This window comes from Ciconia boyciana, chromosome 3 (genome assembly GCF_034638445.1).
Source record: "Ciconia boyciana chromosome 3, ASM3463844v1, whole genome shotgun sequence".
NCBI lineage: Eukaryota > Metazoa > Chordata > Aves > Ciconiiformes > Ciconiidae > Ciconia > Ciconia boyciana.
In genome coordinates this window covers 390,023-411,117 of record NC_132936.1, presented here as the reverse complement: position 1 = coordinate 411,117, position 21,095 = coordinate 390,023, and the positions used below count along the sequence as shown (strand labels likewise).

The window sequence follows — 21,095 nt, the reverse complement described above, 5'->3', positions numbered from 1 at the left end:
CGCGCAGGACAGCGCCTGGGGGCGGGCGGAGCCGGGCCGGGGGCTGCGGGGGCACCGGCCCGGGAGGGGGTCGGGGGGAGCCGGCACCCCCCGCGCTCCCCGGCTCTGCCCCGGAGGAGCGCCGGCAGCGCGGCCCCGGCCCGGGGCAGAGGGGTCCCACCCGGCGGTGCCGCCGCTCCGGGCACCGGGTGGGGGGGGGGGGGAAGTGCGGCCGGGGAGACACCGGCCAAGGGCACGGGGGGCGTGGGGCGGTGACCCCGCGGGTCCAGCCGAGACTGCCTGGGGCCGCAGGACTGCACCGGCGCCGCTCGGCGCCGCTCGGCCCAGGGAAGGCGCCGGGCAGCGGCACCGGCTCTGCCGGGAGGGCCGGGGCTGTGCCGGGGGCCAGGGCGGCGCGGGGCGCTCCGGTTAACTTCTGCGGGGGGGCTGACGGGGTGTGCGGGGGCGGTCAGGAACAGGGGAGCTGCTTGGGTAGGGGGAGGCTGTCCGGGTGCAGGGGGACTGCTTGGATATGGGGGGACTGTTTGTGTGAGGGGGCTGTTTTCATATGGGGGCTGTTGGGTACGGGGGGACTGCTCAGGTATGGGGAGGACAGTTTAGGTACAGGGGGCGCGCCTCACCTCTGTCCCTGGGACGGCAATGGGACAGCTAATCCTGGGAACCGTTTGTAAGCACGTGAAGGACAAGGAAGTCATCAGGAGAAGCCAGCATGGCTTCGCCAAGGGGAGTTGTGCCTGGCCAGCCTGATCACCTTCTGTGGTGAGAGGACGGGCCTGGCAGACGGGGGGAGCGCAGGGGATGTTGTCTACCCAGACTTCATCGAGGCTCGCGACTCAGTGTCCCCTAAGATCCTCCTAGAGAAGCTGTTGAAGTGTGAGCTGGATGAGCAGACGGTGAGGTGCATTGAAAACTGGCTGCCTGGCCAGGCCCAGAGGGTGGTGATCAGTGGCACAAAGTCTAGTTGGAAGCCAGCAACGACCAGGATACCCCAGGGGTCAATACTGGGTCCAGTCTCATTTAACCTCTTCACTAATGATCTGGAGGATGGGGCAGAGTGTACCCTCAGCAAGTTTGCAGGTGACACCGAGCTGGGAGGAGCAGCTGTACACCAGAGGGTCGTGCTGTTCTGTAGTGCAGAGGGATCTGGACAGGCTGGAGACATGGGCTGGCAGGAACCTCATGAAGTTCAGCAAGGGGAAGTGCAAAGTCCTGCCCCTGGGGAGGAATAGCCCCGTAGCACCAGTACCTGCTGGGGGCCACCCAGTTGGAAAGCAGCTCAGCAGAAAAGGCCCCGGCGGTCCTGGTGGACACCGAGTTCACCGTGAACCAGCAATGCGCCCTTGCTGCAAAGGCGACAAATGGCATCCTGGGCTACATTAGGAGGGTTGCCAGGAGGTGGAGGGAGGGGATCCTTCCCCTCTGCTCAGTGCTGATGAGGCCACCCCAGGAGTGCTGGCTCCAGCACAGGGCTCCCCAGTCCAAGAGGGACAGGGATGGACTGGAGAGAGTCCACCAAGTCCAGCGAGGGGCCACCAAGATGCTGAAGGACTGGAGCATCTCTGCTGTGAGGAAAGGCTGAGGGAGCTGGGGCTGCTCAGCCTGGGGCAGAGCAGGCTCAGGGGGTTGAATCCATGTCTATAAATACCCGCAGGGAGGGTGCCAAGAGGATGGAGACAGGCTCTTCCAGTGGTGCCACTGCCAGGACCAGAGGCCATGGGCACGAACTGGGCCACGGGAGGGTCCCTCTGAACATGGGGACACGCTCCTCAGTGCGAGGGTGACACGGGCACAGGCTGCCCAGGGCGCTGGTGGGGTCTCTGTCCCTGGAGACTCTGGTCGCGGTCCTGGGCAGCGGCTCCGGGCGGCCCGGCCGGAGCCGGGGGCTGGACCGGGGGGGACCCCGGTCCGTGGCTGTCGGGCGCGGGGCCGCGGGGGCAGTGCCGGGGAGGGGGCCCGGTAGCCCCGCGGGAGCCCGCGGAGGGCCCGGCTGCCGGCCCAGGGGGCCCGGCGGGAGACGCCCCGGCAGCGCGGGGGGCGGGGGGGGTGCCGCCCGCGGCGCGGGTCTCGCGTGGGGCGCGGGTCTCGCGTGGGGCGCGGGGCGGGGCCGCCCGGCGCCGCGTGCGGCCGCGGCCCCTCCCGGCAGCCCCCGCGGCTCGTGGCGGCGCGCGGAGATGGCGGCGGCGGGCGCGGAGGAGCGGCGCGGCGCGTGGGGCGCGGCGGGCCCCGAGCGCGGCCCCGGCCCGCTGGGCTCGCTGCTGAGCCGGCTGCCGCTGGCGCCGTCCCCGCGGCGGAGAACCGCCAGCCAGTGCAAGCCGGAGCCGCCGCTGCTGCGCACCAGCAAGCGGACCATCTACACGGCCGGGCGGCCGCCCTGGTACAGCGAGACCGGCGCGCCCGTGGACGAGGCCTTCGTCATCGGTGAGCGGCGGGCCGGGGCCGGGGCCGGGGCCGGGGCCGGGCCGGGGCCGGGCTGGGGAGGGGCTGGGGAGGGGATGGAGACAGAGCCGGGGCCGGGGCCGGGTCGGGGAGGGGATGGAGCCGGGACCGGAGCTGGGATCGGGGCCGGGGCCGGGCTCGGGAGGGGATGGAGCCGGGACCGCGGCGGGAGCTGTAGCTGGGACTGGGGAAATGATGAAGCCGGGCCCTGAGCCACGGCCAGGGACGCGATGGGATCGGAGCCGGAGCTGGGACCGGGGTGGGAGCCGGGATGGAGCTGGGGAAACGATGGAGCCGTGGCCGCCGCCGTGCCACCACCCTCTTGCCCCCAGGCCTGTGCGGTGGCAGCGCCTCGGGCAAGACGACAGTGGCGACGCGGATCATAGAGGCGCTGGACGTGCCCTGGGTCGTGCTGCTCTCCATGGACTCCTTCTACAAGGTGAGGGCTGGGGCCCCGCGGGTCGGGGGGGGCCGGCGCAGCGCTGAGCGGTGACGGTGCCCGCAGGTGCTGGACGAGGGGCAGCAGGCGCTGGCGGCCCGCAGCGACTACAACTTTGACCACCCCGACGCCTTCGACTTCGAGCTGCTCATCAGCGTCCTCCGCAAGCTCAAGAAGGGCAAGAGCGTGAAGGTGCCGGTCTACGACTTCACCACGCACAGCCGCCGCCGCGAGTGGGTGGGTGCCACAGGGGAGCCAGGCCGGGCCCTGGGAGGGCGGGTGGGCCAGGTGCTGTGGGGAGAGCCCCCCGGGCAGGGGACGCAACCCGTGGGGCAGGGGTAGGGAGTGGGAGGCTGTGGGGCCTGGGAGGGCAAAGGGAGGGAGGGGCTGGGGGCCATCAGGTGTGGGAGGGTCGCTGTGGGGGGACTGGGGGTGTAGAGGCGGGGAGGGAGCACAGAGATGGAGGTGGAAGCAGGGACCAGCGCAGAGTTCGGGGAGAGGCTGCAGTGTGGAGCATGAAGGAGCGCGGGGAGGGCGGGGGCGGGGTGTTGGGTGGCGGTTTGTGGTTCTGGAGCAAGGCTCTGGGTTCTGGGTCGGTGCAGGGCTGGGGTATCGAGTGCGGGGGTGAGAAAAAGGGTCCTTAAAGGTGGGGTGGTTATGGGGAGTTCCGCCCATGGGTGGTGAGAGCCCAGCGTGGGTCGGGGGTTGAGGTGCTGCCGGCGCCAAGTGTTGGCGTTGCCGCAGTGTGCGTGAGGGCGGCAGGATGAGGACGGCTCTTATCTGCCCACAGAAAACGGTGTATGGGGCCAACGTCATCGTGTTTGAAGGGATACTGGCTTTTGCGAACAAGGAGTTACTGAAGGTATTGCTGCCTGATGCGGCTGGTGGCCCATCTCGGTGCGTGGCGTGGGAGGAGGCGTGTGGTGGTGTTGAAGGAGAAGCCGCTGCCCCAGCACTCACGCAGCGTTCAGGGGGTCGCACGCGCACCCGAGACCTGGACTGCTCGCGCCGAGTCCCTTCGCGGCGGCAGCCCCACGGAGCTGCCGGGTGCCCCCGTTCGACTCCTTGCTCGCACGCACGCTCGCTCTCGGGCGCTTCCTCTCCCCTCTGGCTCGACCCGGGGTTTCCCGAAGCAGAGTCTCCGATACGACGTACGCCAGACGAATTTGTTGAGTGGTACACGGGTGAAAACAGCTCGAGGCGGGTGCCTCCGGAGAGGGACCCCCAACAAAGGAACCCCTGGGCAATCGTACCCTTACAATTCACGTTCCCTTCCCCTCAGGAGACAGTTCGGACCAACAGCAGTATCAGGGTCTGGGCTCTTCCCGTTCTTCACCGGGCCCTTTCATTGTCTCTAGGCGGGCCGATGCTTCTCTTATCTCTAAGGCTGTGACTTCTGCTAAGGTTGAAGCCTCCTTATCTCTCTGCTTTGCACCGGTTTTGGGGCCTTCCTCCATGTAGCCAAGTTCAAGTTCAGTGCACGGTCGGTGGATCTGGGTGAACGTTCACAGCTTGCGGGCTGAGGCTTTCACAAGCCTTGATGCTTTTGATACACTTTTACTTGATACAATGCGATGTACTGGACTCCGTTTGGGCTAGACAGGGACTACTACAACAGCCCTCTCTTTGTTTTTTTTATCAAGCATTCCTGCTTAATATGTCAGACAGAGAGAGGTCGCAAATTCTTTCGAGACAAACAATTAACCACCATGTTCGTATATAGAAGATGATTACAAGTAACACAATAAAGCTAAGCATACTACTGTTATCATGGGATGTAACGTGGTTGGAGAGCGAGCTGTCAATATTGGCATAGTAGTTTCACAAGTTACATTGACAAATACTGTATTAACATTTAATCTAGGGTTTTCCTGCAGACAGCACCTGGATTCTAGTGTTAAACAGCAGCTGGTCTTATCAGAACACTCTTATTTTTTCCCTACTAGTCAATTCTACCAGAATTAAATCCTGAGCTGTATCTGTTCCAGAGCAGACAATGAGAGTCTCTCTTTCTGGTTCCCAAGGGACTAAACCAGCTACTTCCTGATAACCTAGGTAGACTCTTTTCCCTTTATTGCTGACAACCTTCATCCACTCGGGGTCATCCATCTTTTTTATACTTAACCATGCGGTGACGGTTGTTAGGGTTGCCGTCGCCAAGAGCAGTGAGCTCTCTCGCTTAATTGTCACTGTTGCAAGGGGTCTTCAGAAATCAGTTCTTTGTCTGCCGGTTGGCTGTCCCTCGCTCGTTTGACGTGTGAATGGTGTATCCAATTTTCTTTTCCTGAAACTTTGACAGCAAAGTAAGAACGTAGTAAACCAGTATATGGCCCTTCGCATTGCGGCTTTAGCTTAGACTTTCGAGAAAATATCTTTGCTAGAACTTTATCCCCAGGCTGTATATCACGTACCTGTATTTCAGGTGGTGCCGACTGACGCCGTTTAGCATATTTCCTGTGGTCTGCAAACTGTTTGTGCGTACTGATAACACACTGGGTCAATCGTTCACTCCATCCAGCAGCCCGCTCTGAGCTGGGATCTAAGACCTGGTATGGCCAAATGTCTCCCAAAGAGAATTTCTGCTGGTGTCAGCCCCGTGGGTTGTCACGGGGCATTTCGCACATCCCACAGGGCTAAGTGCAGTGCGCCCAGCTGCTTCAAACCTGTGTTTGTAGATGTTTTTGATACCTTTTCCTTTAAGGTTCTGTTAATTCTTTCTACCTGTCCTGAGGATTGTGGGCGATGGGGAGTGTGCAAGTTCCTCTCCATACCTAGTGACTTATATAGTTGACCGATTGTATTTGCTGTAAAATGGGCATCCCTGTCTGATTCAGTTGATTCGGGAACTCCACATCTGGGTATAATTTCCTTCAATAACGCTTTTACTACTACTCCTGTATCTGCTTTTCTCGTGGGGAAAGCTTCTACCCAACCTGACAATTGATCTACTATAACTAATAAATGTTTGTATCTGCTGGCAGATGGCCTGTCTGCCTAATCTATTTGTAATCGCTGAAAAGGGAAATAGGCCCATGGTCATCCCCCTAACTCTGAGCTCGACTTGATACTTGAAAACTTCTGGCAGGTTGGGCAGCTACTGGTGATCCTCTTTGCGGCGGCACAAATTCCTGGTGCTGTCCATATTTTTTTGTACCTGGTTAGCCACTGCCTCTGCTCCTCCATGAGCTTTGTCGTGAAACCACCTAGCCACGGTAATTAAATACTTCTTTGGCAAAATCGGTTCTCCTCCAGTTGTCCATATTCCGCTGTCATTTTGTGCTGCTTCCCAGTTTTCCCATTGTTTCTTTTACTCTACTGCAGAGTCCTTTTCATACGTGGGGTCTCTTAAATTTGGCCATTCGTTCTGATTGTCCATGGAGATTGCAACCATACACTCCTTCAGAGGTTGCCGGGCTGCAGCTTTCGCAGCTGGATCAGCTAAGGCGTTTCCTTCACTAATTTCTGTAGTGTCTTTGGTACGGGCTGGGCAACGTATCACAGCGATTTCTCTGGGTAGTTGGACCAATTCCAGCAAGTTGCGTATTTCTTCTCCATTGGATACTCTTTTTCCTGATGATGTGAAAAATCCTCATTCTTTCCATAACATTCCTGTTGCATGGTGTTCCCCGAAGGCATACCGAGAGCCTGTGTAAATATTGACTCGTTTTCCCTTTCCTAGATGAGCTGTGTGCGTTGAGGCTACCGGTTCTGCTCCTTGTGTGCTCAGCCTTGCTGGGAGCGGTTCAGCTTCCATCACTTGTCCTTGGCTGACCACGGCGTACTCAGTCCGTTGTTGTCCGTGCAAGCAGTAGGATGAGCTGTCTACAAATAGAGCTGAGTCTGGATTCCGCAAAGGAACATCAGTCAGATCTGTTTGTGGTTTGCTAGAAGTAAGCATTACTCGTTTGCGCTGATGACGTTCCTCCCCTTCATCAGGCGACGGTGACAACGTCGCAGGATTCAGGGCGTTGCATCTTCGCAGAGTAACGTGATCTGCCATGACTGGAGTTAGTCCGTACCCATGTGCCCGCTGCGGTGACAATGCTTGGGTCGCGTATTGCTTCAATGGTATCTCTACTCCGTGTGGGACATAAACTGCCACTTGATGTCCTAAGATAAGTGGGCGACTCTTCTCCAATAGAGCCGCTGCTGCCGCTGCCGATCTAATACCAGCTGGTGGCCCTGCCGCCACTGGATCAAGCCGAGTTGAACAACAGGCGACTGGCCTGTGATGCGGACCCCGTTTCTGCGTTATTACTCCACTGGCTATCCTTCTCGCTCTTGTATGTGGAAATTAAAAGGTTTTGTGTAGTTGGGGAGTCCAAGAGTGGGAGCTGATGCCAAAGTTCCTTTTACTGTTTTAAAAGCGTGCTCCCTTTCCAGACCCCACACAATAGGTTCTACCTCCTCATTTCTTGTTGCTTCTGTCAGATCTTGTTAATTCTCCCAACCCAGGAATCCATGGTTGACAAAATCCCACTGCTCCAAGGAACCCTCACAACTGTTTCTTTGTGACCGGACGTGGAAGCTTTATTATAGCTTCTGTTCTTTCTGGGTCTATTCCTCCCTGCCCTTCCCTCAGGATAGACCCTAAGTATTTAACTTCCTTCTGACACAGCTGAATTTTGGATGGGGATGCACGATGACCTTTCTCTGCTAAGGCCGTACGTAGATGTGTCGTGTCTTTTATACAGGTGTCCTCATCTTTACTCGCTATTAGCAAATCATCTACATATTGTACAAGGGCTGATTTGCCTGGTAATTTTATGTCTCTCAAATAATTTCTCAGTATTTGTGAAAAAATTGTAGACCTTGCAAACCCTTGTGGGAGACGTGTCCAGGTTAATTATTGTCCTTTCCACAGAAAGGCAAACAAAAGTTGGCTGTCCCCATCTAAAGGGATGCTAAAGAAGGCAGCCTTAGGTCGGTCACAGTACAATACCTTGCCCACTGCTGGATGAGGAGTCGCTACGTGTTGATTAACTACCCATAGGTCTTGCACAAAACGGTATTCCGGGTCCCCGTCTTCATCTAATCTGTTCTTTTCTACAGGGAGTATAGGAGTACCGTACGGTGACACACACACCTTCAGAATTCCTTGGGCTAAATACCCGTCTGTTTGCTTTTGAATGCTCTTCTCAGGGCAGCAGATACTGTTGCACAGCCAGAGGGTTTTTTTTTTAATTAATTTTTTTATGTTTACAGGTTGAGCTGAAACTAGTAATCCCACATCCATGCTAGTTTTACTCCACAACTTTGTTGGTACAGATTTCAATACTTCCGGTATTTTTAGCTCATTATTTGGGCTTCCAGTGACTTCAGTCATTCCCACGATTATTAAATCTATTCCTTTGGGCACCAAGTGTAATTCTACATCTAAAGCCTGCAAGAGATCTCTCCCTAGCAGGCACACTGGGGAATCCTCTGCCAATACAAATCGCCCCATATACTCTTGTTTCCTATGGTTACTAATATGGTTTGCTCAAATTCTGCTCTCTGTTCTGTGCCTCCATGTATTAAAATTCTCTCTGTGGTCCAAGACCCTCTCAGGGTAAAATTCAGGTGGGGTAACGTGGCTCCTGCATCTACCAAGAATTCAACTTCACGACCTTCAACTTCACCTGTGATTTGTCCCTGCAGATGCAATTGGGTTGCCCACCTATTAAAAATTCCCAGTCCTTCTGCTTCCCCTTCGAGATCCGCAGGGTCTCTTCCCTCCAGTCATGGTGACTGTAAGTCTTCCCGGGCCAGTTCTTCCCGGTGATAATTTCCTCCTTTTGCCCTCTCCCGCGGCTGGAGCGGGCATTCCCAGTGGATACGCCCTGAATTCCCACAATAATAACACTCCCTTCCAGCATTCCTTCCCGATCCCCTTTCTTTTCTCCCAAATCTTAGCCCAGACCCAGTATCCAGTCTCCTTTCCCCGCCCCGTGTCTCTCACTTGCGAATTCCTTGCTAAAGCCGAGGACAGTAAACGGGCCTCCTGCTCTTTTGCTTTTTCCCTTTCTTTAATCCGCCCAGCTTTTTGCCTTTCCTCACGCCCATCGTATACAAACACAGCGATACTCAGAATCCTTTGCAAATCCTCTCCCTGCCACCCGGGCATGTGTTCTTTAAAGTGATTCTGTATATCAGGTGCCGCCTGATCCACAAAGACGCTAATTGTGAGTGTGTCATTAAAATTCTGCAGTGTCATTCCTCCGTATTTTAGCAGAGCTTGTCGGAGTCATCCCCCAAAATCACTCGGATGCTCTCTGCCTGCGTCCTTGTACTTTAGTCCGGTACTCTAATGGCTTCTACCAAATTCCGGAGCCCTGTCTGACAAACGGCTCGGTCCGCTGCATGATTATAGTCCCAGTTTGGATCATTTGCTGGCCAGGGGTTTCTGTTTCCTCCCTCCTGTTAGCCAATTCCACATCCTTATTCATGATTTTCTCTCTTTCATCAGGGTGCAAGAGTTCCCTTAATAGTGTTTGAGTGTCGCTCCAATTCGGATCACACTCCGTACATATATTCAAGCCTAACTGGGCACACCTCTCGGCGTCTTCGCTGAGGCGGGGCATCTCGCTTCCCCACAGCGCTGTCACCAGGTTTCCCGGGCTGGTCCCTGTAAAGGCCAATACTGGTCCGGCCTCTGGGGCCCCAGGGTGCAGAGCAGCAGGATCGGGACCCTGGGTCACAGTCACAGGGAAGAGCCCGGCAGCCGGAGGGTTAAGAGGAGGAGAGTCAGAAGAAGACAGATAAGGTGGGGTTGAACTACTCGCAGGAATTCTTTTTCTGGTAGCTTCTGCTACAATTACCCCCTTTATCTTTTTTTTACTTTTGTCCTGGGAGTTTTCTTTCCCCAGACCATGCGTGCCATACATACCAGTAATGCATTTGGTATGGGTACCTATCCTCCAGTCAATGACTTAAATACATTAATTTGTGTGGATCCATTCTTGTAATAAATGGCCGCTCACCTTGGTATAATTTGATTGCACGCTTTTTAGATAATTCTGCTGTACCATAAATTCTCTCCCAATTCTGTAAGACCTCGGCCAAGGGCGTCCCCTTTTCTACGCCGGGTACATTTCCCATTTCTTTCTTTTTTTTTGCCCCCCCTAGTATCAGGTCTCACTTATGTGTGTTTTACAGTGGTCAGGCCATGCACCAACTTGTGCTTCTCGTGCGGTTTATGCTATCAGGCCACGCACCGCCCCGATCACGAGTCTCAAGTCTGCTCAGGGAATTGTAACGCTCACCTGTCGGAGCCGCCCGCTCCAAAGGTCCCCGGTGAATTCGCCTGCTGCTGGCAGTTGGATGTTTGGAGGCAGGAGGATCCGAGGGCGCTGGCCCAGGGTCCCATCTGGGTCGGCGAACTGTTGAAGGAGAAGCCGCTGCCCCAGCACTCACGCAGCGTTCAGGGGGTCGCACGCGCACCCGAGACCTGGACTGCTCGCGCCGAGTCCCTTCGCGGCGGCAGCCCCACGGAGCTGCCGGGTGCCCCCGTTCGACTCCTCGCTCGCACGCACGCTCGCTCTCGGGCGCTTCCTCTCCCCTCTGGCTCGACCCGGGGTTTCCCGAAGCAGAGTCTCCGATACGACGTACGCCAGACGAATTTGTTGAGTGGTACACGGGTGAAAACAGCTCGAGGCGGGTGCCTCCGGAGAGGGACCCCCAACAAAGGAACCCCTGGGCAATCGTACCCTTACAATTCACGTTCCCTTCCCCTCAGGAGACAGTTCGGACCAACAGCAGTATCAGGGTCTGGGCTCTTCCCGTTCTTCACTGGGCCCTTTCATTGTCTCTAGGCGGGCCGATGCTTCTCTTGTCTCTAAGGCTGTGACTTCTGCTAAGGTTGAAGCCTCCTTATCTCTCTGCTTTGCACCGGTTTCGGGGCCTTCCTCCATGTAGCCAAGTTCAAGTTCAGTGCACGGTCGGTGGATCTGGGTGAACGTTCACAGCTTGCGGGCTGAGGCTTTCACAAGCCTTGATGCTTTTGATACACTTTTACTTGATACAATGCGATGTACTGGACTCCGTTTGGGCTAGACAGGGACTACTACAGCGGTGTGCTGCGGGTGGGATGAGCACTGTCTTGGCCCAGCCCTCGGTGCCGCTGGGGTGATGGCTGGGTGCTGCGGAGGGAGAGGTCGCCCACCGCTTGCTGGCAGAGGCTTCCGGGGAGGCGGGCTGGATGCCGTTGCTGTGGGGGTCAGAGCTGGCTGGGCCGCGGGTGAGGGGAAGGAGGCAGGACTGATGGGGGGCTGCATAGGGGGTGCTCACCCCTCCCAGTTTTCCAGCTCCTGGACATGAAAGTGTTTGTGGACACGGACTCTGACATCCGGCTGGTGCGGCGGCTGCAACGCGACATCATGGAACACGGGCGCGACGTCGTGGGTGTCATCAAGCAATACAACAAGTTTGTGAAGCCGGCCTTCGAGCAGTATATCGAGCCCACCGTGCAGGTCGCCGACATCGTGGTGCCCAGGGGTGAGGCTGCGCTGTGTTTGCCAGACCCGACCCGAGCATCGGGAGCGGGTGTCCTGGGATGGGGTTGGGTCAGCGCGCGTCTGACCTGGCTTCTCCGCTGTCCTGTCAGGTGGGGAGAACTTTGTGGCCCTGGACCTCATCGTGCAGCATGTGCACAGCCAGCTGGAGAAGGTGAGGTGTGGGCTGATTGATTGCTGCTAGCGCGGGCGAGGAGGAGGAGGATTCTGCACGCAGAGGGGAGGATGTGGCTGCTCACAGCCCTGTGCTCCTGGAGCACCCAGGGGCTCTTGCTGTCGCCTCTCTCTTTACAAAAGGTCTTGGTGCAGCTCTCGGGGCAGAGCGAGCTGCGACACGGGAGCTGGGGAAACGGAGACGGGTCTGGACGCGGTGCCCGCCCCGGCAGTGACGCCTGGCAGTTGCGATCTGGCCTGGCCTTGTTCGCCTGCTGTCCCCTTCGGTCCCGGCCAGCTCTTCTGGTCTCAGCTGTCCCCACCGCGCTCGCCCCTGGCTGCGCCCCAGCAGCCCACCCTTGCCTCCCAGCTGTGCCCAGCGGTGGTTTTCCTGCTCACGGTTTAGCCCCAGGAGAAGGGGTGGGAGCTGGTCCGGGGCTGTCCGGTGGCTGTACCTGGCCGGTGCAGTGACTGGGTGTTCTTCCTTTCCCCCTTCGCCACGCTGGATGACTCTGCTCTGCCACCCAGCGCGAGATCACCGTCAGGTACGTGGGGCCCCTGCCCGCTGCAGAGGGGCTGGTTCCTGGGCTGGGGGTGGAGGGCTGCCAGCACCCGCTCTTCTCTGTCCCCTGCCTCTTCTCTGTCCCCGCTGGCCAAAGCTTTGCTGAGGTGCCTGAGCGTAGCTGCTCTTCCTTGACTGCCGAGGCGGCTGCCCTGCGTGCAGCTTCTTGGCGGTTGTCTCGCTGTGGCTGCAGGCTCCTGTGTAACCCGTCCCACAGCAGCTATGCTCGACTTGCCTGACTGGCTCCCTCGCTGCTCCTGTCCCTTTCTGGAGCGTGGTTCCTGCCCTGAATGTTGGAGTGCCCCAGGCTGCTGCCTTCTGTGGGAGAAGTGCCGCGGACAGTGCTCTGCGTTCTCCGGGACACCGCACAGGCAGCCTCGGTGGGACGGTCCGCACGCCTCCGTGCAACCCAGGCAGCCCTGTCCTAGGATACACAGCAGGGTCTTGCCCGTGCAGAGCTGCTGCTCCCGCCTGCCAGGTGCTGGCAGAGGCTCATGTGTGCAGAGGCAGCGGAGAACTGGATTTTTGGTCGAGGGAGGTTTGCCCCAGGTTTACAGGGTGCTACTGCTTTGGCATCTCATACCTGGTCCCAGACGTGGGGCTTTCCTGGGGATCCGGGCGGGAAGGCCAAGCGCTTTCTGGTGCCCAGCCTGTGCAGCGGGTTCTCCGGGAGGAGCTTTCCTTCGGCTGGGGGCCACGTCCTGCTCTGAGGGGGTCCAGCACGGTGGGTCTGTGTGCGTGTGCTGTGTAGCTCTGATCACCGCGTCCTTGTTGCAGGGCAGCTCTGGCCTCTGCCCACCAAGGGCAGCCCCTGCCGAAGACACTGAGCGTCCTGGAGAACACGCCGCAGGTGCGAGGCATGCACACCATCATCAGGTAGGTTCCTGCCTCCTTCAGGGCTTCTTCTGTGTCCCTCACAGAAGGGCTGTTCTGTAGGATCACAAAAGCTGGTGTGAGTTTTCCCTCCTCTGCATTTAGGGCTTCGGATGTAGGTGTTTTCTTGGAGCAGGACTGCTGAACAGAGCTGGCTCTGGCCTACAGATGCTTTTTTGGCGACAAGATCATGGCACATCTGCCCTGGGGTGACTTTTGAGCCACGGGCAGGCTTTTCTTACGATGAGAGGAGACTGGTTAGCTCTTTCCTAGCTGGAGCACAGACCTAGTAGCTGGTGGCACGGGGTGAGGTGCCCTTGCTGCCCGTCTCCTGAGGCACTTGGTTTTAGAGCCGGCTTACAGAAGGGACCCAGGCTGCTGCTTGCATGACTTTGCCGCTCACTTGATCATTTCATTCCCCACCGATGCTCCTTTTTTCCAGGTGACAGTAGTGTTAGTCAAGAGCCAAATCCTGTGGGACCACTAAGACGTTCCTTGTTACTGTGGTTGCAGAAGCTTGCAGCCCCTGCGTGCATTTCTGGCACTGGGTTGTAAAACAGAAAGGGGATGCTGAGCTCAGCAGGGCTCTTCTCCTGCGCCTGCTCACACTGTGGCTGGCTACCGGCACCCACGTGCTGGTTTGGAGAATGTAACCTCATGACCACGCGCAGGCTGTGCACCTCCTTGCAGGAAGCAAGGTGTTGCTTCTCCCGGCTCCTCCTGTGACTCCTCCCTGCCGAAGCGCAGGCTCCGAAGGCAGTTCCCAGCAGTAAAAAGCCAGGCGATGTACCTCGCCAGGTGATGTGGCACCTTACGTGCACTGGGCAGAGACCTGTGCCAGTGCCTGAAGCCCACGCACCTCACCCCTAGGCTGTGGGCTTCCAGTAGTTCTGAGTTCAGGTCCAGCTAAGGGGACTTTGGAGCAGATGTGACCGTGTCCCTCCAGCGTTGTCTTGCTCCAGTGCGCTGGCAGTGGCTTCTTCATGGCTGAACCGACTTCTCTAGCTCATCTGCCGTCCGTGTGCTCACGGTAGATGAAGGTCGAAGGGAGATCCTGGGGAAGCAGCACCTCCAGCGGCTGAATGTTGTTTGCTTGCAGAGGAGCAGTTTTCCCTTACCCGGGGTTATGCAGGGAGAGAAGAATGCACGTCTTTGTGCGGCAGCCTGCCCCATCTCTAGCCTTCCTGTTCACGGGACCTGGCACGGGCCTTCTACCTACGGCTCCTCCTGTTCCCTCGGGAGAGCCGACGAACGAGAGCCGGGGCTGATCCGTTAGCAGTGCCAAGGGCCAGGTGTGCCCAGCCCTTGTCCGGAAGGGACAGCACCATGGGCAGGCACTGAGTCCCCTCTCACCTGTAGCTGCTGTTCCTGTCTTCCTCCTTGAAGTCTGCGTCTTTTTGCCTTGCCAGGAGTGGCTTGTTTGTGCCTCCGCCTTTATGTCACAAGTGTCTAATAACCTTAATCTGCTTAGATTTAGGAGTTTGTTCAGCTGCCCCGGGGAGGGAGGGGATCAGACCCATGCAGGCTGTGGTTGGGAGTCCAGCAGCGCCGCTGATCTCGAGCTTGATCTCGAGCTGATCTCGAGTTACCGTAGCGGCGCTGTGCCTCTGGAGCTGGCGTGAGCGGCCGGGCTGCGGGAAGGCGGACTGCCTCTTCCAGATGGTAAATGAAAAATACCACATTTATGAGGGGCGTTGGCTTGGCCTGTCAGCCACCCCCTCAAATCCTGCTGCAGCCCAGGAAGGCAAGGAAAGCTGAAGCAGCGCTGTTACTAAGATCTCTAAGCTGAGGAACTCTTCTGGTAAAAAGTTCCTGTATTCAGCAACAGCAAGGCAGCTTGTATTTCTGGTGCCTGTAGGTGATACTTGGCAGTGCTCGTTTGCTTCTGCGTGATTTCAGCATGATGTGGAACTGTTAATGGCCCTCATGTGTGACCCTCTGGGCTTCCCCCTGCTCCGGAGGCACTGCTCCCTGCCTGCTGACATTCTCCTGGGCTCCCTGGAGAGGTCCAGACCGGCGGGGGATCGAATGCATGCCTTTTGCCAAGCTTCCTGCACCTCAGTGCATGAAGTTACTGTGTCTTGGCAAATCTGATCTCTCGTCTTCATTCCGGCTGCCGCGGTGCTGTCAGCCCCTTTCCGCAGTGGTGGCCCTCGTGTAGTGCTGGTGCTCCCACCAGTACTGCCTTTCGGAGTGCCTTGGCACACCAAACCTGGCGGCTGTGGATGCACTAGAGAGCTGGGAACCAGGATTTCCCTCCAGCCTCCCTTTTTCCATCCTGCCTTTCCCAGTGCGGCTCCCTTGGAGACAGCCCGTTGCTTTCGGCTTGCCAGGCTGCTGCTGGCCAACGTTGTTTCCCTGTTGTTCAACACTGAAGGCTCTTCTGTGCTTCAGCCTTCTGTCTCTGAGGGCCCTCCTGGAAGATTATGTTGTGGCAGCAGATGAGCATCTCGCTGAGTATAGTCATGGCAAATTCAGGCTTGGCTTCTTGGGGAGAAGTGGTTTCCAGAGTGATTTTCTGTTATTGTGGAGAGGTGGAAACTGAAAAATAGTCCTGCACTGGAGTAGCTGAATTATTTTATTCATGATCAGGCTGAAGATGGGCAGCGTAATAGGGTATGGGTCGTATCTTCCAACTTAGAAGATGCTTTGGTATCAGGTCCGGATCGCCGGAGTCAATAGGAGCATTTCGTGCCACCCGTCAGGACTCTGTAGGGCCTGAACAGTCCTTTCCTCCCCCCAACAGCCCTGAAGCATCTCGGGCTCTCTCTGCTGCAGGAGAACGGCAGTTCCTTTCCACCGCTTGCGTCTTGGTACCCACACGCTCGTGGAAAGGCTCCGGGACGTCCCCGCGGCGCAGCCTGAGGGTGGCGTGGGTCACCTGCCTCTCCTAGCGAGTGTGCTCTGGCCTGAGCCTTGGACTTTGTGCTCTGGCAGGACACGTTGTCCCGCGCTGCAGCTGCCCTTGAGAAGCGTGTGCCTGTTGGTGCTTCAGCGAGGGGCAGAGCGAGGTGCTCCCTGCATGCCGGGAAATCACCAACGCCAGAGGAGGTGATTCGGACATGAAACCTGTCCGTGCTCAAGTTTCCCGGGGGCCTGAATGCGATGGCTGGCTTTCAGCTACAGACACTCCTGTTCGTGGGCCAAGCTGACACCGTGCTCAGGCTCCCAGTCAGGTGCTTGCTGGTCCCTGTCAGGTCGCCCAGTACTTTCCTGCCGTCTCCTGCCGAGAGTGCCAGGGCAGATCGAGTCCTCGGGAGCTGCTGGCTGCAGTGCTGCTGTGCCCAGCTGCGGGCTCCTGGCTCGTGGGGGTGTGCGCTGCCCGTAGCTCGGCTGCCCGCTCCGCTGAGGGGGTGGGCAGCGCCTGGAGCGGCGCGTGCCCTCGGGCTTTGCCTGGGCGACGGCAGGAGGGTCCGAGCCCGTGCTGTTACGCAGCGGGGTGAGCGGGCCTGGTGTGCGGATGGCGGCGTCCCCTTTGGGAGAGCTCTTGGCATGCAGGCACAGCGGGAGCGATCCGGGGAGGGTCCTCCGCTGCTGCCAGGGGATGTCAGGGCTGCCCCCCCTTGCATCGCCCCTTCCCCCTTGCGTGATCGAGGGTTGCTTGTCCCCTGGGTGAGAATTTTCTTGGTTGTCTTCGCCTCTGCACGGAAAGGGAGGCGCGCTGGGGCCTTTGCGGCACAGGGACCGAGGACGCTCCTCCATCCCCGGGACGCCTTTTGCAGGCTGCGGAGGAACCCGCCTCTGCAGGAGCACTGACGGGCCCGTCCCACCCAGGTCAGGCAAACTGCGCCTGTCCGTGGCAGAGCAGCCCCGGGGCTGACAGGGCCGGCGTGGGGCTTGTCAGGGGCGGCTGGCTGGGGGAGACCGCCCGTGGAGGCAGGAGGCTCGAGCGCCTGGAGCTCAGGCGGTGCTTCCAAAGCTGCCGTGGGTGAGCGTGTGGGTGAAGCCCACCCGCAGGGGAGCGCGCGTGCTGACAGCCCACGCGGAAGAGCTGTAGACAGGGCGCCTGTTTCTTCCAGACCAGAACTGATTTTCCGACTTCTCTGGGAGTGCCCCACCGTCCCCAGGCTTGTGGGAAATGTCCACGTTAGTTGGGTTTTCTGGTCATTGCAGAGCTCTCGGGTGCGAGCTACCCAGGTCTGGCTGCAAAAATATCTCGGGATAGCAGTGACTGTTTATCCTTCTGAGCACCGTTGGCTGGGCTGTCTGTCATCGTGGTGAGATGTGAGAAGTGGCAGATGATGTCTTAAAATACAGAGTAAAAATATTCAGTATCCTTCTGCCTCTTCTGGACTGTTGCCAGTTCCACCTCTTCCATCTGGAAACTGGCAAATGTCTGTAGGGTTCCTTTGTTCCTTACGTTCTCCAGAAAATACCAGGGGTATATGCAGGCTGCACTGCTTTAGACACAGGTCACAGAAGAGAAAACAGATTTCAGCTGCATCTTGTTAAGCATAGTCCTTCGATGTCAGTCCGCCTCTTGGTTATTGTTCAGCCAGGGAGCCAGGAGGTTGTTCTTGACGGTTCTCCAGTAAAATGGCACTTACATTACAACCTGCTGCTTACTCTTTTGCCAAAGCAGCCACGGACTGAGAGAGATAGATGGACATCGGTGGATTCTTTATGGCCACGTTCTAAACGACAAGCAAATCTCAGATTCTCCTCCTTTTCCTGCTGCGTGACCTCTTGCTGTAGGTACTTTGCACTTGACGCTGATAGTGCTGGTGGAGGAGCTGTTCTGCTCACCTGAAAATGCCTTCTGAGGAACACGGGGCCGGGCCAGTCCTGCCTGTCGTTAAGTGAAGTGCTGTACACATTTGTGTTACTGTGCTTTGAGAACCATGTCTTGCAGGAAATGCAAGGTTTTGCACAGCGGTTTCTTTTGTGTGATGAACGCGTTAGACTACAACAGGTATGTGTGCTGATGGTCAAAACGCTCCCAGTAAGAAAAGCCAGCTTCTCTCCCGCTCTGCCCCTGGCACTGGGATTAGCACGCGTGCACCTACAGTTGGCTTTACTCCTCAGGGAGAAGGGGAGGTTTCCTGGGAATTACAATCCCATTGTGGTTTTATTCTGTTTTCTATTTATTTTCTTTATTTTATTTCTTGCCCTCAGCACTTCAGTGTTGTGACGAGGTAACGTCAGGTATTTCAAATTCTGTCTGGTTCCTGGCGGTAGTTTATCTCTAACTTGATACTTAAACGGAGAGGAGTTGAGAACATGTCAGATGTTTTCTCATTACGGGTGTCAGGTAACCCAGCTGCTCTTGGCCATAGTGCAGTCTGGTCTCTTCCACGTTGAGGTGCTCCTGGAGGCAGCTGTCCTGCTGTGCCGTGGCCCGTCCTGGGTGTGCTCCTGTTCCACCTTGTGCTCTCTGACAGGGCCCATGCAAAACACTTGCCGCTTGCTCCTGAGTTTCTGTTGCCCCAAGAACCGATGGTGCTGCCTGACGTTCTGCTCCTGCCCCCCGTTTTTCTCCTGGCTCTTTCCACGTAGTCAGCAGTTATGTCCTAAATCTCCAGCCCTGCAAATCCTCAGAAGAGATTCGGCAGCGGTTAGAGGTCACGCTTGGAGTGAGTAATGCTGCACCTCCGCGCTTGCTTCTCAGGCATCTGCCTCATCTCTGTTCAGGGTCAGGACGTACACCTGCACCAGGCTGCTCATGTTGTGCTCGCTTATCCCTCCTTTTTGCTGTTGGCTTTATTCACTTTGCTAGTCTAGCTAGCCCACCATGCAGTGTCAGCTCTGAACTGTCCCGTGTGTCCCGAAGAGGACTGAGCAGCATCGCGTGGCATCCTTTCACTGATCCGATCTGCATGATCTGCTGCAGGCTTTGTTCCCCTTTCAGTTCCTCTTCCAGGGGAACTGAACACGTTCCTTGACCCTGCGGTCCTTTCTAGACAACACCTTAGGTCTTCATCAAGCCCTGAAACGTCAATGATTACTAACTGTGTCTCCTCCCCGAGAGCTTCCAGGTTCCCACGGACTGCTCTCTGTTCGTGCGGGCCTTCCTCTGGAGTCCCGTTTGCCGTCTGTGGAGTGGAGTGTCGACTCACGCAGGTGTCGTCTCTCAACAGGAACAAGGACACGACCAGGGACGAATTCATCTTCTACTCCAAGCGCCTGATGAGGCTGCTGATTGAACATGCCCTCTCCTTCCTGCCACTGAAGGTGAGCGACCGCTCCTCGGGTGCGGCCGCGGCCTCGTCTCCCCCTCCTGAGCACCCCGGCCACGCGGGGGCCCAGCTTCGTCTGCACTCCCTTCTCCTCCCCTTTCTGCAGTCGGTCACTGTGGAGACGCCCCAGGGGACAACGTACGAAGGAAAGCGGTTCCACAGGCAGAGGGTGAGATGCTGTCCCGGCCCGTTTCTCCCCACAAGCACGCGGCTGCCCCATCTCGGGTCGGCACGGACTGGGAGAACCTGGTGGCTCCTGGGGTCCGTCCCTGTGCGGACGAGCTGCTCGGCGGGGCTTGTTCCCCCCTCCCGTGGTGCTGGAGCCTCGGGAGCTCACCCGTGGCTGCTTCCCCTGTGCAGCGCCAGGCAGACACGTTCTTGTCACTTCCCAGATCACAGGCGTGTCCATCCTGCGAGCGGGGGAGACGATGGAGCAGGCCCTCACTGCTGTGTGCAAGGACATCCGCCTGGGCAAGATCCTGATCCAGACCAACCACGACACGGGGGAGCCCGAGGTGAGCGGCGCTCGCTGCCCTGGCCCAGAGCCCCCCGTCACCGCGGGATGGGTGACCACCTCTCCTTCCCTCCTCAGCTCCACTACCTGCGCCTTCCAAAGGAGATCAGCGAGGACTACGTCATCCTTATGGACAGCACCGTGTCCACAGGAGCCGCGGCCATGATGGCCGTGCGCGTCCTGCTGGTGAGGGGCTGGGCGTGGTGGGGTGTGGAGTGGGGGCGCGGGGCCCTCCTGGCACCGGCTGGGCTCTCACGGCTCCGCATGCTGCAGGACCACGACGTGCAGGAGGACAGGATCTTCCTGCTGTCGCTGCTGATGGCGGAGATGGGGGTGCACTCCGTGGCCTACGCCTTTCCCCGCGTCCGCATCATCACCACCGCCGTGGACAAGAGGATCAACGAGGAGTTCCACATCATCCCAGGCATCGGTGAGGGCGGACAAGGGTGTGCTATGCCTCACGGGCCGGGCTCCCAGCCCCTTGCCCCGGCAGCCTGGTGGGATGCCCCCAGCCGTGCTGAGGGAGCCCTGGGGTGGGGAATTGCAACAGGGCTGGTGCTGCTGTCGCCTCACTCTGTCCCCTCGTCCTTCAGGTAACTTTGGGGACAGATACTTCGGCACTGATGGCCCCTCTGCCTGGTGTGAGAGCGATGGCATGGACTGCTGAGCTGGCTGGCCGCTGGGCCACCAGCCGGGCTGGCCATAGGGCCGGCTCCCCCGCCTCCGCCCCCAGGAGGGGCTCCAAGCCGCCAGCCCGTGCCCACCCACCCGCAGCACGGCCCCGCCAGCCCGCAGCTCTCCTGCCCCGCAGGATGAGCCCCTCGCTGCCAGCCTCTGCCTCCACCCCGCAGGATCGGCCCCTGGCGGGGTCGATCCTCCCCTCCGAGGGGGGAGCGATGGCGTCTCCTGCGGCCCAAGGGAGAGGGGATGTCCCTCGCCCCTCGAGACCTGCCTCTGTGCCCCGGGCTGGCTGTGCCTGCAGGAGGGAGAGGTGGTCTCCCTGCGGCCCGTGCTTGAGGGGCCGGTCACCCTCTTCCCTGGGGAGGAGGGGGACGGGGTCCTGTCCCCTTGAGGCTTCCTCCGGGCCCTGGCTGGGCGCCAGGCAGGCTCCCTTGCTGGAATCTGTATTTATTTGTATTTATTTTGAGCAGCTGCCCACGTGGCTCTCCAGCGGGGCAGGCCAGCTACTTGAAAAACATCAGGGATTGGGGATCTCCTCAAGGAACCACCTTGTGTCGTGTCCCCCCCCCCCCCCCCCCCCCCAGATCTGACGCTCCATCCCCTCCCTGCCCCCGGCCAGGCCCCCACGCGGGCTCCGGGCACTTGCGAGGGCGGGGGGCCGCCCTCGCCCCCGGGCCGGCGGGAGGCTTTGACATTCAAACGCTCTCCCGCTGCCATCGCAGCCCCTGGGCGTCCGGCCCCGCGGGGTCCATCCCCGGGGACCCGCCCG

The 21,095-nt window shown here is 58.6% G+C and overlaps 1 protein-coding gene across 1 annotated transcript; it reads left to right on the top strand.

Annotated features, from left to right (window-relative positions):
• Positions 1 to 2,151: 2,151 nt before the first annotated feature.
• On the top strand, positions 2,152 to 20,907 carry LOC140650129 (uridine-cytidine kinase-like 1). The gene is made up of 14 exons (XM_072858070.1): positions 2,152 to 2,418; positions 2,769 to 2,875; positions 2,942 to 3,112; positions 3,666 to 3,737; positions 11,161 to 11,350; positions 11,460 to 11,521; positions 12,049 to 12,065; positions 12,860 to 12,958; positions 19,033 to 19,126; positions 19,238 to 19,300; positions 19,524 to 19,646; positions 19,724 to 19,831; positions 19,919 to 20,075; positions 20,239 to 20,907. Exons 1-14 carry the CDS (start codon positions 2,172 to 2,174, stop codon positions 20,310 to 20,312), a joined length of 1,584 nt encoding a protein of 527 aa, XP_072714171.1. The 5' UTR covers positions 2,152 to 2,171; the 3' UTR covers positions 20,313 to 20,907.
• The last annotated feature ends 188 nt before the right edge of the window (positions 20,908 to 21,095 follow it).